The 18,665-nt window shown below is 33.2% G+C and overlaps 1 protein-coding gene across 1 annotated transcript in view; it reads right to left on the bottom strand.

Annotated features, from left to right (window-relative positions):
- The window catches only part of BRWD3 (bromodomain and WD repeat domain containing 3), a 112,945-nt gene that overhangs the window by 27,494 nt on the left and 66,786 nt on the right, over positions 1–18,665 (bottom strand). The window contains exons 19-27 of the mRNA XM_033106874.1: positions 17,032–17,212; positions 15,577–15,670; positions 13,428–13,577; positions 12,277–12,353; positions 11,528–11,696; positions 10,553–10,666; positions 8,310–8,417; positions 5,989–6,113; positions 5,182–5,264 (exon numbers count right to left, since the gene is read on the bottom strand). Of these exons, the coding sequence (XP_032962765.1) occupies positions 5,182–5,264; positions 5,989–6,113; positions 8,310–8,417; positions 10,553–10,666; positions 11,528–11,696; positions 12,277–12,353; positions 13,428–13,577; positions 15,577–15,670; positions 17,032–17,212 (1,101 nt within the window). The remainder of the gene's footprint in view (positions 1–5,181; positions 5,265–5,988; positions 6,114–8,309; positions 8,418–10,552; positions 10,667–11,527; positions 11,697–12,276; positions 12,354–13,427; positions 13,578–15,576; positions 15,671–17,031; positions 17,213–18,665) is intronic.

Here is an 18,665-nt window from a genome sequence, read left to right as displayed (position 1 = left end):
TAAACTTAAGGGTAACCACTCAAAAAAAATCCAGAACTGAAATATATACTGTAATAAAAGAAGAAACAGAGGGACACATCATAGAATACCACAATATAGAAATAATAGACAACAAAAAGGCAAAGAAACAATGGAGACACAGCCTTACCAGAAAACTAAAGATAGAATGACAGGAAATCCTCACATATCAATAATCACCCTAAATGCAAATGGACTGAACTCACCAATAAAAAGGCACAGAATAGCAGACTGGATCAAAAAAACTAAACCCAACCATATGCTGTCTCCAAGAGACACATCTCAGCTACAAGGACAAGCAAAGACTCAAAGTGAAAGGGTGGAAATTGATACTCCAAGCAAATGGTACCCAGAGAAAATCAAGTGTAGGCATCATGATATCAGACGAAACAGACTTCACGGTGAAAAAGATAACAAGAGACAAAGATGCACATTTCATAATGGTAAAGGACACTATACAACAAGAAGACATAACAGTCATCAATATTTATGCCCCCAATCATGGAGCACCGAAATATTCCAAGCAACTACTAACAGAACTAAAGGGAGAAATTGAGCAAAACACAATTATACTAGGGGATTTAAATGTATCATTGACAGCTATGGATAGATCACCCAAACAGAAAATAAATAATGAAATAGCAGCCCTAAATGACACATTAGATGAAATGGACATAAGTGACATATAAAGAGCACTTCATGCTAAAACTCAATCAGACTGTACATTCTTTTCTAGTATACATGGAACATTCTCAAGAATAGACCATATATTGGGACATAAAATCAGCCTCAGCAAATTTAAGAAGATTGAAATCATACCAAGCATATTCTCTGATCACAAGGCCTTGAAATTGGATATCAACTGCAAAAAGAAAGCAGGAAAAAACACAAACACATGGAGATTAAACAACATACTTTTAAAGAATGACTGGGTCAAAGAAGAAATTAGAGGAGAGATCAAAAGATACATAGAAACAAATGACAATGAAAATACATCCTACCAAAATTTTTGGGATGCAGCGAAAGCAGTTTTCAGAGGGAAATTTATATCATTACAGGCCTGTATGAAGAAACAAGAAAAATCCCAAATAAATAACCTCATGTTACACCTTAAAGAACTAGAAAAAGAAGTACAAGTGAAACCCAAGGTCAGCAGAAGAAAGGAAATAACAAAAATCGGAGCGGAACTAGAAGAAATAGAGAAAAAAAAGACAATAGAAAAAAGTAATGTCATAAAGAGCTGGTTCTTTGAAAAGATTAATAAAATTGACACACCCTTGGCTAGACTAACTAAGATAAAAAGACAGAAGACACTAATTAACAAAAACAGAAATGGAAAAGGGGAAGTTATCACGGATGCCAGAGAAATACAAAGGATCATCCAAGAATACTATAAAGGAATATATGCCACCAAATTCAATAACCTAGAAGAAATGGACAAGTTCTTGGAAACATGTAGCCTTCCAAGGCTGAACCATGAAGAAATGGGATATCTAAACAGACCGATCACCACTAACGAAATTGAATCAGTCATCCAAAACCTTCCCAAAAGCAAAAGTCCGGGACCAGATGGCTTCACCAGTGAATTCTACCAAACCTTCAAAGAGGATCTAATACCAATCCTGCTCAAACTCTTCCAAAAAATTGAAGAGGAGACAGTACTCCCTTACTCATTTAATGAGGCCAACATTACCCTTATACCAAAACCTGGTAAGGACAACACAAAAAAAGAAAACTACAGACCAATATCTCTGATGAATACAGATGCAAAAATCCTAAACAAAATTCTAGCAAATCGAATACAACAATGCATTAAAAAGATTATTCACCACCCACAGTGGTGAACCCACAATGGGATTTATAGATGATGTAATACAGAATTGTACACCTGAAATCTATGTAATTTTACTAACAATTGTCACCCCAATAAATTAAAAAAAAAAAAAAAAAAAAAACGATTATTCTTCACGACCAAGTGGAGTTCATCCCCGGGGCACAAGGATAGTTCAACATCCACAAATCCATCAATGTGATACATCACATAAACAAAATAAAGGACAAAAATCATATGATTATATCAGTTGATGCAGAAAAAGCGTTTGACAAGATACAACATCCATTTATGATTAAAACACTTAATAAAATAGATATAGAAGGAAAATACCTTAACATAATAAAGGCCATATATGACAAGCCCTCAGCTAATCTCATAATTAATGGTGAAACACTGAAGCCCTTTGCTCTACGTTCAGGAACACGACAGGGCTGTCCCCTATCACCTCTGCTTTTCAACATAGTGTTAGAAGTCCTTGCCCGAGCAATCAGGCAAGAGAAAGAAATAAAAGGCATCCAAATTGGGAATGAAGAAGTTAAATTATCACTCTTTGCAGATGACATGATGCTATATATAGAAAACCCTAAAGACTCCACCAAAAAGCTATTAGAAACAATCAACGAATACAGTAAAGTTGCTGGCTACAAAATCAACGTACAAAAGTCCATTGCATTCCTATATACTAACAATGAAATCTCAGAAAAAGAAATACAAAAAACAATTCCTTGTGCAATTGCAGCAAAAAGAATAAAATACATAGGAATAAACTTAACCAAGGATGTGAAGGACCTCTATGCTGAAAAGTATAAGACATTTTCGAAAAAAATTGAAGACACAAAGAAATGGAAAGACATTCCGTGCTCATGGATTGGAAGAATCAATATAGTTAAAATGGCTATATTACCCAAAGCAATATACAGATTTAATGCAATCCCCATGAAAATCCCAATGACATTATTGAAAGAAATAGAATAAAACATCATCAGATTTGTTTGGAACCACAAAAGACCCCAAATAGCCAGAGCAGTCTTAAGAAAAAAGAACAATACTGGAGGTGTCACACTCCCTGACTTTATGTTGTACTACAGGGCTACCATAATCAAAACAGCATGGTATTAGCAGAAAAACAGACAAATAGACCAATGCAATAGAATTGAGAACCCAGAAATAAAACCACATAGATATGGACAGATAATTTTTGACAAAGAAGCAAAAAACATACAATGGAGGAAAGACAGCCTCTTCAATAAATGGTGCTGGGAGAATTGGATACCCACATGCAAAAGAATGCAACTGGACTGCTATCTGTCACCATGTACCAAAATTAATTCAAAATGGATCAAAGACTTAAGCCTAAGACCTGAAAAAATAAACTGCGTAAAAGAAAACATAGGTAGTAAACTTACGGACCTTGGGTTCAAAGAGCATTTTATAAATTTGACTCCAAAGGCAATGCAAGTAAAAGCTAAAATAAACGAATGGGACTGTATGAAACTTAAAACCTTCTGCACAGCAAAAGAAATCGACAAAGTAAAGAGGCAACCAACTGAATGGGAGTAGATTTTTGCAAACAGTGCCTCTGATAAGTGGCTAATATACAAAATATACAAGGAACTCATATAACTCAACAACAAAAAAACAAACAACCCAATTGAAAAATGGGCGGATGACCTGAAGAGACATTTCTCCAAAGAGGACATACAAATGGCAAATAGACATATGAAAAAATGGTCAACATCACTAATCATTAGAGAAATGCAAATAAAAACCACAATGAGATATCACCTCACCCCAGTCAGAATGGCTATCATCAACAAGACAAATAGTAACAAGTGTTGGAGAGGCTGTGGAGAAAAAGGTACCCTCATCCACTGTTGGTGGGAATGCAAACTGGTGCAGCCGTTATGGAAGACGTGTGGAGGTTCCTCAATAAATTACGAACAGAATTACCATATGACCCAGCAATCCCTCTCCTGGGTATCTACCCAAAAAATCTGAAAACATTTATACATAAAGACGTGTGCTCCAATGTTCACTGCAGCTTTGTTTATGGTGGCCAAGACATGGAAACAACCAAAATGTCCTTCGATAGATGAATGGATAAAGAAGTTGTGGTATATATACACAATGGAATACTATTCGGCGGTAAGAAAAGATGATATAGGATCATTTGTGACAACATGGATGGATCTTGAGAGTATAATGCTAAGCGAAACAAGTCAGACAGAAAAAGCAGAGAACCATATGATTTCACTGATATGTGGTATATAAACCAAAAACAACAAAAGAGCAAGACAAACAAATGAGAAACAAAAACTCATAGACACAGACAATAGTTTAGTGGTTACCAGAGGGTAATGGAGGAGGGCGGTGGGAGATGAGGGTAAGGGGGATCAAATATATGGTGATGGAAGGAGAACTGACTTTGGGTGGTGAACACACAATGGGATTTATAGATGATGTAATACAGAATTGTACACCTGAAATCTATGTAATTTTACTAACAATTGTCACCCCAAAAATTAAAAAAAAAAAAAAGAAAACCTCTTCCTACTAGTTTTCTGTTTTTAAATGGCTAAAGATTACAAAACCAAACGATTGTGGACAAAATGTTTCTTCCACGTAAGAAAGGAGAATTTAAAAGTATTAATAGTAAACATTTACATAGTGTTTACTCTGTGTCAGAGATCATTTTAAATGCTTTCTATATATTAAGTCATTTACAGCTCACATCATCCTTATAGGTGTGATCTCATGTGATTCCCATTTTAAAGATAATGGAAGTGAGGTACAGAGGTTAAAAACTTGCCCAAGATCAAATAGCTAATGAGGGGGAAGGGAGGAATGGAAAGGGGAAGAGGGGGAAAGAGGGAAATGGAGAAAGAAGGAAAGGGGTAGAGGGGCAGAGAGCAAGAAAGGAGGAATAGGAATAGAAAGAAATAGAGGTAGAGAGAGAAAGAGAGAGATACAGAGACAGAGAGAGAGAGACAGAGAGAGAGAAAACCACAATCAGTAATGGTCTGTTTTATGAGCCCAGTGTTAAGTACTCTATTTTAGGACAACTGACATTTGATAAATTTCCTTTTAATAGATTTGTATTCTAATAGAGTAGATACTCGTAGAAGGTTTAGAGGTTATATGACACACACACACAATGTGCATAAAATCACCTCAAGATAACTGAAAAGAAAATTTTAATTTAATTTTTCTAATTTGACTAACAGCTTTTTCCAGCTACATGTTAAACTAGTTTCTTTCTGTTAAATCAGATTTTAAAAAATTACTCCACATAAAACTTAATACATTGTTATTGAGAATTCTATACTTACCAATCTGCCAGTTCCTTTCTTTGGCTTCATTATAAAACTGATGTAGCACAAGGAAGTCAATGACATCTGGCATGTCATGATACCTGTACAGAAAACAAAGTACATATGAATCAATATACAGATATAATAGTATATGTTACTTACTAACTAGGGATATGTTTAATGTGGACACATTAAGCAAAATGGTGTAAATCTCAAGGTCCCTATAAATGCCTTTAAATTAAACTCCAATTGTTTTCATTTGTTTGGCAGTACCCACCCTGCCTAACTGCTGCTACAACTTCAGTGATATAAAGACATCAATGAAGGTTCTTCAAGTTTAATATAAGGTATTTTTATTAAGGACTTTTTAATAAAAGCATGAATTGATGTTATTTCATCTCCCCAGATTTCAAACTCACTTTAAGAAATGTGCCATTGACTATTCCTATTATTACTATTAACAGAAATAAAAGCAAGTAGCATGTTTCAAACATACTGTTAGGTACTTATATAGGTTTTTCTTTTATTCCTCACAATGATCCTGAAAAACATATTAACATTCCCATTTTACAGATGAAGGCACAAACTAAGAGAAGTAATTTCCTTGTAGAGATATACCTATATATGTATGCATGTACATATAATTAAAAGAAACAAACCAAGAATTAAACATTAAATCTTGGTCTTTAAAACTCTAAAGCCTATAGGGCTGTAGTGTTTTCTTTCCCATCAAGTCTTGTACTCTGCAAAATATACAATAGGGATTAATGCGCGCGCGCGCGCGCGCACACACACACACACACACACACACACACAGCTTCTCACTTAATGGAAAAAGACTCTCCAGTCATTTTGCCTGAAATGGGGTCCAAAAATGCAAGCTTCAAGCAGCAGAGAGTAGGTGGTCCAATCTCATATTTGATTCCTACAATCTTAACAAACTCTTGTTCCTATGAGAAAACAAATAAACTATTACTTTCAATATAAATAACTGCCTAATAGTTACAGATTTCATTATTTGAACAATTTAAAGATTACCTAAATACCCACCAAATACTAGGTACTCCACTATGTGTTAAAGGTAATAAGGCATGGCTGTTTTTTTTTCTTATTAAAATTTATTGGGGTGACAATGGTTAGTAAAATCACATAGGTTTCAAGTGTACAATTCTGTAATACATCATCTATATATTGCATTATGTGTTCACCCCCCCAGAGTCAGTTCTCTTTCCATCACCATATACTTTACCCCCTTTACCCTCTTCTACCATCTGTGTGTGTGTGGTAAACACTAAACTGTTGTCTGTGTCTATGAGTTTTTCTTTCAAAGTGCCCTTCGACATATAATTGGATAAAGAAGATGTGGTCTTGTTGCTTTGTTGTTTTCAGTTTTATATATCACGTATCAGTGAAATCATATGGTTCTCGACTATTTCTGTCTGACTTATTTCGCTTAGCATAATAATCTCAAGATCCCTTAAAAAAAAAAGGAGATGTGGCATATATACACAATGGAATACTACTCTGCCATAAGAAAAGATGAAATACTGCCATTTGCAACAAAATAGATGGATCTTGAGATTATGTGGAGCGAAACAAGTCAGACAGAAAAAGTCAAGAAGCATATGACTTCACTCATATGTGGGACATAAAACTGAAAGCAACAAAGGAACAAGACAAAGGCATGGCTGTTGACCCTTAATAACAAGTTGTAATTTACTGAACGGCTTGAAACCAAGGATAAGCAACAGAATCTCCTTGGGAAACTTTTTAAATTTCATGTTCCTAAACCCTACTCTTATAGAACAGAATTCAGTAGGTCTCAGGTATAACTATATTTTTATGTTGTTTTTTTTTTTTAAACTCCCCAGGGGACTATGATGCTCTGCCTGGTTAAGAAGCACTCCTCTAGCAGAAATGCAGTATGTAAGTATATGCAGGTAGACATGTACATGCATGTTTGGGGAAATGACTTACATTTCTGAATGCCTAAAATATTATTTTACAATACCACCCTTATAGATTATTAGTCATTCTTAACTGATGACAAAACTAAGTCTGGTGGGTACAGTGATTTGGTTATAGTTCTACACTTGTATATAGCAGAGCTGGGAATGAAATTCAAGTCTTATTCTGAAGCCCAGGTTTTGTACCACACATATGATGCCTCCTATAATTTGCTAGAACCACATGGTTATAATTTAAAATAAGGAATCATGTTTTATTCATTCCCCTGATCCTAAAACAAAACAAAACAACTCAACTTTCATCTGATTCAGAATAGATGGTAGCATCCCTGTCTCCCAGGAGAGAAATATGTAAAGCTTACTTGATAAGATACTGTAGCATCTTACAACCTTAATATAATTTTTTACGAGTGTCTAAATCTTTATTTCAGTAAATATACACATTGTCTCTTGTATCCTTCCTGCTAAGCATCACACGACAACCCTTCATTTACCTGAAAACCACTGTAAAATTAGTCCTTTAGAGTCTCATGTAGTCAAAAAACACAAAAGAACAAAAATACATGTAAATGTATGTAGAAATGATTGTGTATGTATCCCCATGTCTGTATTTATGTAAGTATATATGTATGAATGAATGAATGTATGTATATTTACAAGCAGAAAATCCTTCTCTAAATATGTGTGTGTGTGTGTGTGTATACCTATTTTACTCAATACAATGTAGCTACATAGGTTACTGTATCAAAAGATTATCCATAAAGTACCACAAATTTCTGAGCTTCTTGGGATTTATGATATTTATTATATCTCAAAACCACCAGAACCATGAGGGTGTTTGCAGTCCACACATGTGGTCAGTTTATAGAGCCTCCAGAATGTACAAAGCTTTTGAGGAGACTATCCACACCAGGGAACTACTATTTTCTTTTAGTGTATATACACTACAGGACCTGAAGCTTGAAAGAAATTTGGTTAAATGATCAAGACAATAGGTGGCATACAAATTTCGGCAAATACAAAACATGACCCATAACACTCAGCTGTACAAGAATATGTATGGTACATCAACACATCATCAACAGTGATGTATGAATGAAACTGAGAAAAAGCCTATGGGCAAGTAACTTAATTCCCTAGCTACCTCAATTGCATAGCTTATGAATTTAGCAAACTTACCCTGAGATCCATTTTATTCCATGGCTGTTTTTGTAAATTAACACTGTATATTTTTGATTTCCTTACAGCCCGCACATAAGCTTCATGTCCTTGCCTAAAATAGATAAGCTAAAACAAAAAGCATGAGCTATTAAACAGCAGTGTCCTATTTAACAACTCTGTACATCCCAATATATATATATTCCTACAAATGTCCTCTTCCGTTTACAACAAACATACATAATTGTAATTTTGGAAAATTACTATAAGGTACTTGTCGCTGTCAAATAATGTTCCTTCAGTACTCATGCCTAAGTAGTCCTGGACTAAGTACTGTAGAATATAAACACTGCACATGCAGTCCTTTTCCCCCTAGCAGCTTCATACATTTCTGGAGAAACAGAGACTAATGACAAATGTACACAAAAACCCTATTTTATTTTAAAATATTTATTTTAAATATGTATTCATATTTTATTTCATATTTTAAAGTTCTATATTTCAAATTGTAAGTGATAGTCTGATATCAACTTTTTTTTTTCAGTTTCAGGTATACAAAACGATAATAGTTAGACATTTATACCCCTCTCACAATGATAACCCCCCCTTCCCCAATTAACATTTCAATAGTCAGCCTATACATTATATATACTTCTAATCAGACACTACTAAATAATTTTAAAACAAATTAAAAATTTTCTCTTATAAGAATTAACATCAGAACTGGCATTGTATGGAAGGAAAATGAATCCAAGTGCTTGGTAAGACCCTTCACCTCAAGACAGCATTCACAACCATTTTCTGATTCATGAAAAAATAAGTTTATTTCCCACAAACACTTTAAAGAGGTGGTAGAGATAGATAAATAGAAGAAAGCGACATGAAAAATAACGTACTCTGAGGTTTCAAAACTACACTGACATACTCTACCAATCAACAATGTCTAAGTCAGGAGTTCTAACAGCTAAAAATATAAGTAGAAAATTAAAGATTTAAATATTAGTATGTAAACATAATTGTAGGGGTAAAAAAAAGTTAATAGCAATCATGTTATTCAGATATCCTTTATTATGTATTTATCCCTGTACCCAACAGAGAGCAGTCTTATTAGATCATATCATAGCGTATACAGATCCTTAACTTGCCCTATAAATTCATCTAAGATTAATTATCTCTCTTAAATTATCCCTCTTAAATCTCCATAAAAATGGGCAATAAATACAAGAAACCATGATTTTGAATATGCCCCCAAAAAAGCTTTTTCACTTTTTTTTTTAATACAGCATTCATCAGAGCATGTTCTACTAAAATTACCACACAAAAAAGCATTGCTCAAAAGCCTAATATTTATAAGACAAACTTATGGAAAACAAAAACATTTTAATAATATCAAAAGATAATCAGCCAGTAATAGCTTATTCATAAAGCAACTTGATAGCTATCTCTGGTACAAGATTATCTATAACAGGCAACTATAGAAAGGTTTGGTGAAATTTTTATTGGTCCCAAGACTTCTAGAATCATATGCAAGGTTTTGTTCCTTTTTTTATTACGATGACAACATTACATTTCCACTGTTAGTCTTAAATTGAAAACTGTGTGTAAGCATTCAATCACTCAAAAAAGATTAGTTAATATATCAGATACTATACAAGCCAACTAGAGCTCAAATATTACAATGTTACCATAATTTTCATAAGAAAACGAAAAACAAAATTTTTTCACCACATAGAATTTAAATCAATTTTTGACTGACCAATCATAAATATGTTATTCAAGCATAGGCTTGGTAAGAAGGCCTTGTTTATGAAATGACATTCCCCTAATTACTGAAAGGGGTAATTAACTGCTAGCATAGTTTCTATTGGGTTGAGCATGGGCTTCTTTAAAAAAAAAAAAACAAAAAAACAAAAAACAAAAACAATATTAGGACTTGAGTTAGAACTAAAAATACCACTTAATTGTACTACATGGCAATTAAGATAAAAATAAAGACAAATATTTTCAGGACTTTACATGTCAATCAGTTTATCTCAATGTTCACAGAGCATCTACCATACTGAAGACTCTGTGCCAGGGCCAACAAATTTGTAAAGATTAATAAGATTCAGTCACTGCCTACAAGAACTACATAATTGAGCAAAGCAGCTATAATTATGTGTACATATAACTATAATAGAATTGAGAATCTAAATGCCCTAAAGCTAATAAAGTGAGTGCTCTTGAGGTTCTAAGAGAAAGGGGTTATAATACGTAACAATTACCTCATCTCCCATTTGTGGGACAAATGGGGAACGTCGTGGAATTGTATCCAAGATCCATTGAGGGGCAAACCATTCTTCATTGGGCTCACCTGCCATAGAAACCAGTCCTCCTTTCTAAAATATAGTTCAAAAATATATAAACAATAAATATATGAACAGTAGTATCAAAATAACGGGTACTAGAGAATGTTAACATTAGATTATAATAAAACCTAAAATATACAAATTTTAAACATTTTCCTTTACCAATTAATTATGTACAACTTGTATTAGTAAACTAATCAAGTGAGTTCTTAACATGTTACTCAATTTTGGCTGACAGGAAATATGACACTATATACTACCTAAAATTACGTATTTTACTCTTTATGTCCCTAGAATACCACATGAATTCAAATACAACACAGTAACTTTTTCCCAATAAAATGGTGACAATCAAAAAGCTAATTCTGTCTACTAAAGCAACAGGCTACAGAATGCATACATAATAATTTTATAAATTAATATTCAAAGAACTACATGGATTAAGTCTTTACTTCACCTAAATGAAATTATAGTGGGAAAAAGAAACCATCATTGGAGTCAAATAAAACTATATAAAAAAAATGGAAGAAGAGCCCTACACCATTTATCATACCCTTCCATTTTACAAGTCAAAAATGTATAGAAAATTATGACTGGTGATATGACAATACTTTTATACTATAGTGGCTTATTATTTAAAACTCTACTACATTTTAACAAACAATTGTGAACACATTTTAATTTAATAACAATTAAAATAATAAGGTGGTCTAGACTCTACTTTTGAGAAGAGAAAAATTTCAAAGTTTCTTTACATTTTAAACAATTTTACTTACTTAGCTTCTCAGATGGAATGCTATTTTTGGAGAAAAGTCAACTGTTACTATTTAATACTCAAGTATCAAAGGCAAAAAAAAAAATACAACGAAAACACCCTCTAAACTTACAAACCTTCTTTCTAGTCTGTTTAGGTTTCTTTTGCCTTTCTTCTAGTGACTTCAAATTCTCCTCCTCAGAGCTGCTGCATATTTTCCGTGTTGCCTGTCTGGTTTGTCTTTTTGGAGGTTGCAAATTTATTCCAGCATCTGCTGTCCAATCAGAATATTCACTTGATGAATCACTGTAAATAAATCAAAATTATGAATAAGAACGTTTAGAAAAAAACAGTTTTGCCTCAGAATTGGAAAATGATCATTTTATAATAAAATAGCATTATAAACGACATGGATTGATTATGTCCTAACTGAAGAGAAAAAAATATCAATATAGAATTTTGATGATCACCTAAGTGATTTTAGTGAAATGCTTCTAAAGTATAAATCTTAGTTTCCCATAACAATTTACAATTCAAAATTTCTGTATAAATCACAAAAGCTTCTTTAAATAAAAATGCTCCTTTTCACTGGAGAAGGTTAAACATAGTTGTAAAACTGAAATAAATACATATAGCCTGCCAAGATGCAGAATGTTGGATTTCCAAAAGATCTTATTTTATAGCTGAGGGAGCTAAAGCCCACACTGACATGCCCTACAAGATACTGCCAGAGCCAAGATAAAACAGCAGGTCTCCAGGCTTCCAATCCAGTTCTCTTTCCACTATAAAATACTATTTTAACTTTGGCCTTACCAAATTCCTACAAGAACATAATTACATATTCAAACTGTCAAATAATTTTGACCAAATCAAAACTATTAACTACCTGGAGGAACTTTCACTTTGCCATTCAATAACAGGATCCTCTACAGAAGCATCACTTGTGCCAACTGTTTCATCTTCCTGAAACACAGAGCCAGCAATTGAGATATATGGTTATTAATATTTTTGTATTTATCTTATTGATATGAGACATCTTTCATTATTTCAAAAAATGAATAGACTCCTTAAAGACTCCCAAATATAACCCTCTTATATGTTAAAACAATTTTTAAAAAGAATATATACCTTCACCAAGTTCATATAATTACTCTCCATAGAAAATTAATATCTTTTTATTATGTAAAATTTCAAACATACCAAAGTGGAATGAATAGATAACCCTTGTGTACACAATTTCCAGTTTAGACATCTCACTTAAGTATAAATATTTATTAAGATTAGGATTCTTCCTTAAAACATAAGCATAACAACATTATTTCATTAAAAAGGTAAACATCAATTCCTAACAATGTGATTATTCTTTTCAGATCAAGATTTTCATTGGTGGGGGATAGTAGGGACACCATTAATAGAGTGAAAAAACTGTGAATAGTGGGAGAAGAATGGGGTACCACACATTGTCAATGCATAATTAAACCTTCATTATTTACTAAACAACTACAGTTGTTAAGAGAAAAGGAAAGGACTGAAGAAGAACATGAAGAAATACCTGCTATATTCTCTCTTTATTCCATTACCATGAAAAAGGTAGGTCTGAGAAAAATCATCACTCAGTAATCTCCATGACTGCTAAAGTCAACAACAACAACAGGAAACGTGCATAGTGTTCTGATGACAGTCAATCAGTTTTGGGACTGTATAACTAGTTATCCCTGTTTATATTCCACTTTTTTTCATTTCTAGGCAGATTTCCTCTCACCTTCTTCTCACTGTCCCAAAGCCAAACTTTGGCTGGCGTGTTTGATACCCTGAACCAAGATAATATCTTAGGAACAAATCAGAAAAGATAGCTAAAGGAATTCAATAATACTCAAATTTGCCTATTAAATGCCTTATTAATTAATTATCCTCTTGTAAGAAAATCATGAAAATAATTTTCTATTAAAGAAGTAACCTTAAAAGTAAACCCAAAGTAATGATACTAAACTGGGAAACAAAAAAGTTACGTTGAGTAAATCATATCAGATATCTAACCTCTGAGGAGCTGTCTGAGTCTTCCTGTACATGTGAATTTTGACATGGTGCTTGCGAATTATGCTCTATGTTAGACCGTGTTTGGTAAGTATGCTGACGCTTACGTTGTGTCCTTCGTAAAGACCGTCCACAGCTAGGCTGATAATCATTCTGTTAAATAGCAAGAAAACAAGCTTTAAAAAATCAAAGGCTCAGTGAACATACATAAATGGCCATATATAAAGCAAATCAATTGAGCAGGGTTGGGGTCGGGGTGGAGGTTAAGAGATAAGAATAAATTCCCAAGAAGAAAACACAAGATATAACCAGATTTATATATATTTAACTCACCTTTCATTAATATTGATTACTTTCCTATTTTGAAAACTACGTAAACAAATTAAGAACAGTCCTGCAAGTCTAGGCTGCAAGAATTTGCCCAATCAGAATTTAAACAAACTAAGAATTACACAAATGATTCACAATTTATTATAGGATGAAGATACCTATATCACATCTATGTACATATAATTTTTAATCTAATTGAACTTCTTTAGTTCTATAAAAAACTACATTTAGTAAGGTCAAAATAAATATTTAATTTTTAACAACTAAAATGTAAAGTGAAAATGATTTTATTCTAAACATTACAAATATAAAATATTATTACTGATATACCATGTCAGAGCAACAACTCCAATATGTCATCAGGAGTAAGTAAACAAGTTTAAAAGTCTTATATATCAGTCTCTACGACCAGTTTCTTATCTTACATGTAAATGTTTCTCACTTTCTAAAAATAAAAATGTTTTATAGACCCAACTACCCTATTTATTAGTCTCAGACAAGTCTGATATTTAATAAATCAGCTTAGCAAGAAAAAAGAATATAAATCATGGATCTGAGTCATTCAGAATCTCTAAGAAAATGACCTTATCAAAGAATATCAAACAAGCTAATGAAATCTCAACAAAAATTAAGAATATCAGGGGGATCACTTCATAGACTGTGTAGATGCCTGACCACCGTGCTATATACCTGAAGCTTAAGTACAATAATACTGAATGTCAACTACAATTATATATATACACATATATATATATATATATATATGATTCATATATATATGTGTGTGTATGTGTATATATATATATAGTCACAGGATATAAAGTACAGCATAAGGAAAACAGTCAATGGTATTGTAACAGCTACATACGATGTCAGAGGGGTAGTAGACTAGAGAGGTTATCACTTTGTGAGGGGTGTAAAAGTCTATTAGGTTGGTGGAAAAGTAATTGCAATTTAAAAGGTTAAAAACAATTGCAAAAACCGCAATTACTTTTGCACCAACCTAATAACTATTAGGTTGTTTTGTACACCTAAAACTAATAAAAAAATTAAATAAAAAAAGAAAGAAATTGGGCATCAAAATGACCTAAGACTATTTGGAGATATTCATATGATAATTACCTAAAACTGTAGTAATCAATATTGAAAAACAAAACATTTAAAATTCAGTGTCCACTACCTATGTTTCTTTTAATACAATTAAAACCATTGCAGACTTTCCAAACTATCACACTCTTTAGGAGTTATAGTTAGATCCGGGGTCAGAACTGAACTTTCTTATGCCACCAGTTGTTCTACCTCAGAGTACTAGTAAGGGGCTTACCATGTTCCTAGTGGAGTATAGGAATCTTACTCCCTGCTTAGCAATTTCTACTGGGAATATGCATCTTCCCAATGTATAGATCAGATTTTGCCCCTGTATGATTAGGTAGGCCAGGAGTGTGCCTAGGGTTTGTGTCAGCAAACTTTTTCTGTAAAGGCCCAGAGTGTAAATATTTTTGGCTTTGCAGGTCACATGATCTCTGTTACAAATACTCGACTCTGTAGAGTGTGAAAGCAGCCATAGACAATATGTAAGTGAATAACTGTGCATGGATTCCAATAAAACTTTATTAATAGGAATAGGCAATAGACCAGATATAGCCCATGGGCAGTAGTTTGCCAACCTCTGGCCTGAGCATTTGTTTTACACTGTTATTAGTGAAACCGGTTCCCTATATGCAAACACTTATCTAAATAGTCCCTTAATACATAATAGTGACCTTTCAAAAACCTGGTATCTGCAAACATTTGCAAATAGGGTATTCCAAATTAAACTCACCCTTTGGGTAGCATAAGATGGCTTTTTCTTCTTTTCAACTGTATAGAGACTGATTTCTATGTCACCTTTCGCAGTTCTACATTCTTCCTGAACCCTAATAACAAATCAAAAGTCAAAGTAACAAAATCAAAAAGCAAGCCGATAGCTTAAAAGTCTGATAACAAAAATATTTTTAAATGTAAAATTTGCCATTTTAACCATTTGGGGGTATACAATTTAGTGGTGTTAATGAGATTTACAATGTTGTGCAACCATCACTATTTTAAAAATATTTTCATCACTCTAAACATAAACTGTGTAACCATTAAGCAGTAACTTTCTACTTCTCTTTCCACCAGGCCCTGTTAACTTCTAATCTACTTCCTGTCTCTGAATTTGCCTATTCTAGATATTTCATATAAGTGGAATCATATTGCATTTGTCCTTTTGTGTATAATTTATTTTAATTAGCATGTTTTGTGGTATTATTCCTGTTGTAGCAGGTATCAGAACTTCATTCCTTTTTATGGCTGAACAATATTCCACTGTATATAATATTACATTTTGTTTATCCATTCATCTGTTGACAGACATTTGAGTTGCTTCTACTGTTCGGCTACGGTGAATAAATGATGCAGTGAACACTGTCATACAAGTATCTATTTGAGTCCCTGCTTTCAATTCTAGTTATAGCGTTTTGACCAAAAAATTACTTCAAATTGCTCTATTGCCAGAGGGTAGCATTCAGTTCATAAATTAGTTATGTCTCCATTTATTTATTCTTATTACTGCTGAAGAAAGAAAAGGTGAAACCAAATTAATTTTGCTACTTGTTGGCTGAGCTGGTAAAACCTTGGTTAGGGAGATAACATAATTAAAATGGATTTTATATGTTCTCTGTCAATCTCTTTTTCTCTTTTAAAAATCTATTTCCAGTTGCTGTGGACTATCTGGAGTTGATGTTAAAACAGATGTTAGGGTTTACAAATAAGGATAGGGATTCTAAGTTTGAAATTCATCCTAACGAAATCCTTTCATAGTACAAGGAAGTGTACTTAAACGACATTTACAAATATACCCTAAGCACTGGAGTCTACTATTATCTATATTGCACTCCCAAAATGCTCAAATATCAGAACCACTGTTGGAACTTCGGATTCATATATCACTGGCATATTTATTTACATATGGCTTCATGTTTTTACTTAATAGTATTTGCATTCTTATCTTCTAACTTAAGATGATAAACCCATGGAAGACAGAGATCATGATTTTCATTTTCCGATGTTCCTCAAACTATTTAATACAAAGGTAAGCAAGTTGAAGACATTCAATAAACAGTTGTTATAGAATGAACTAACTGAAATAAAGTGTAAAAACTAAAGCACAGATTAGCTGGATTAAAAAAAAACACCTTAGTTATTAGCTTTCTACGAAGCTCTCAATTTTCTTATGGCTGTTACCTTATTGACTCACCTACTAACCCCATGATTGAGTTCATTGACCACCACTCTTCTGCTCCATGCCATGAGATCTCGTTCAGTGGCCATCTGGCTCCTAAGAGCATTGTTATGAATTTGTCGGACACCTTCAATTTGACCACTACGTCGGAGCCCAATATTTGGAGAAGATAGGTCCATATTTGGACTTCTCAGAGCTAAAACAAACAAAAAAAGATACCACTTTCTGAGCAAAGGTACCAAACTTTCCCATATCTAAGCTCTAAATAAAATAGGAGATTCAAAGATAGTACTGCTGGACAATATTGCTATACCTTTGTTCTACATTTTCTGTACCCCATTTATGGTTTTTTATAGTGTTATGAATAAAGCAGGTACTCAATAAATGTTTAAAGTTTCTACAGCTCTTTCAATGTTTTTCAAAGCACTTTCACTTCTGTCACCTACTAAATGCTTAGTAAATACAAAAAAAGCATATTTAACCTGATTTGGTACATTCACAAATGTTTATTAGTACTAGCTCAGAAAGCACCTTTTTAATCAAAGTTCTAGCTTTATTTAGACCACCAAAATGATTCTTTTTTAAATTTATTTTTATTGAAGTATAGTTGGTATACAATCTTATAGTGTTATATTAGTTTCAAGTGTACAATGTTGTCACCTGATTTGACATTTTTATACCTTACAATGTGATCACCCCACTAATTTTAGGAATCACCTGTCACTGTGTAAACATAGCATAATATTACTGACTAAATTCCTTCCCTTTTTTGCCCACCCCTCCCTTCTGGTAATCATCTCTTTGGACTCTGTTACTGTGAGTCTAGTTTTGTTTTGTTTTGGCTGTCTATTTTGTTATTTTAGAAGAAAACATAGGAAGTAAACTATTTGACATTAGTCTGAGTAATATCTTTTTGGATATGTGTGCTTGAGCAAGGAAAACAAAAGCAAAAATAAATAAATGGGACTACATAAAACTAAAGTTTCTGCACAGCAAAAGAAACCATCAACAAAACAAAAAGACAACATACTGAATGGGAGAAGATATTCACCAGTGATGTATCCAATAAGGGGATGATATGTAAAATATATAAGAAACTCTTACAGTTCAATAACAAACAAAAAATCTGATTGAAAAATGAGCAAAATGACATGACAAGATACTTGTCCAAAGAAGATATACAGATGGCCAACAGACATATGAAAAGATGGTCAACATCACTAATCATCAGGGAAATGCAAATCAAAATCATAGTGAGACATCACTTCATACTAGTCAGAATGGCTATTATTAAAAAGCCAACAAATAACGTGTTGGCCAAATAACATGTTGTAGAGAAAAGGGAATCTCTATGCACCGTTGGTGGGACTGCAAACTGGTACAGCCACTATGGAAGGCAGTATGGAGATTCCTCAAAAAACTAAAAGTGGACCCAGCAATTCCACTTCTGGGTATTTATCCAAAGAACATGAAAATAATTTGAAAAGATACATGCAACCTTATGTTCACTGCAGCATTATTCACAATAGCCAAGACATTGAAGCAACCTACGTGTCCGCTGACAGATGAATGGATAAAAAAGATGTGGTGTACACATGTAATAGAATATTACACAGCTGTAAAAAAGAATGAAATCTTGCCATGTGTGA

Source organism: Rhinolophus ferrumequinum, chromosome X (genome assembly GCF_004115265.2).
Source record: "Rhinolophus ferrumequinum isolate MPI-CBG mRhiFer1 chromosome X, mRhiFer1_v1.p, whole genome shotgun sequence".
NCBI lineage: Eukaryota > Metazoa > Chordata > Mammalia > Chiroptera > Rhinolophidae > Rhinolophus > Rhinolophus ferrumequinum.
Note: the sequence above shows the minus strand (reverse complement) of the source record. Positions and strands in the feature narration are given on the sequence as shown.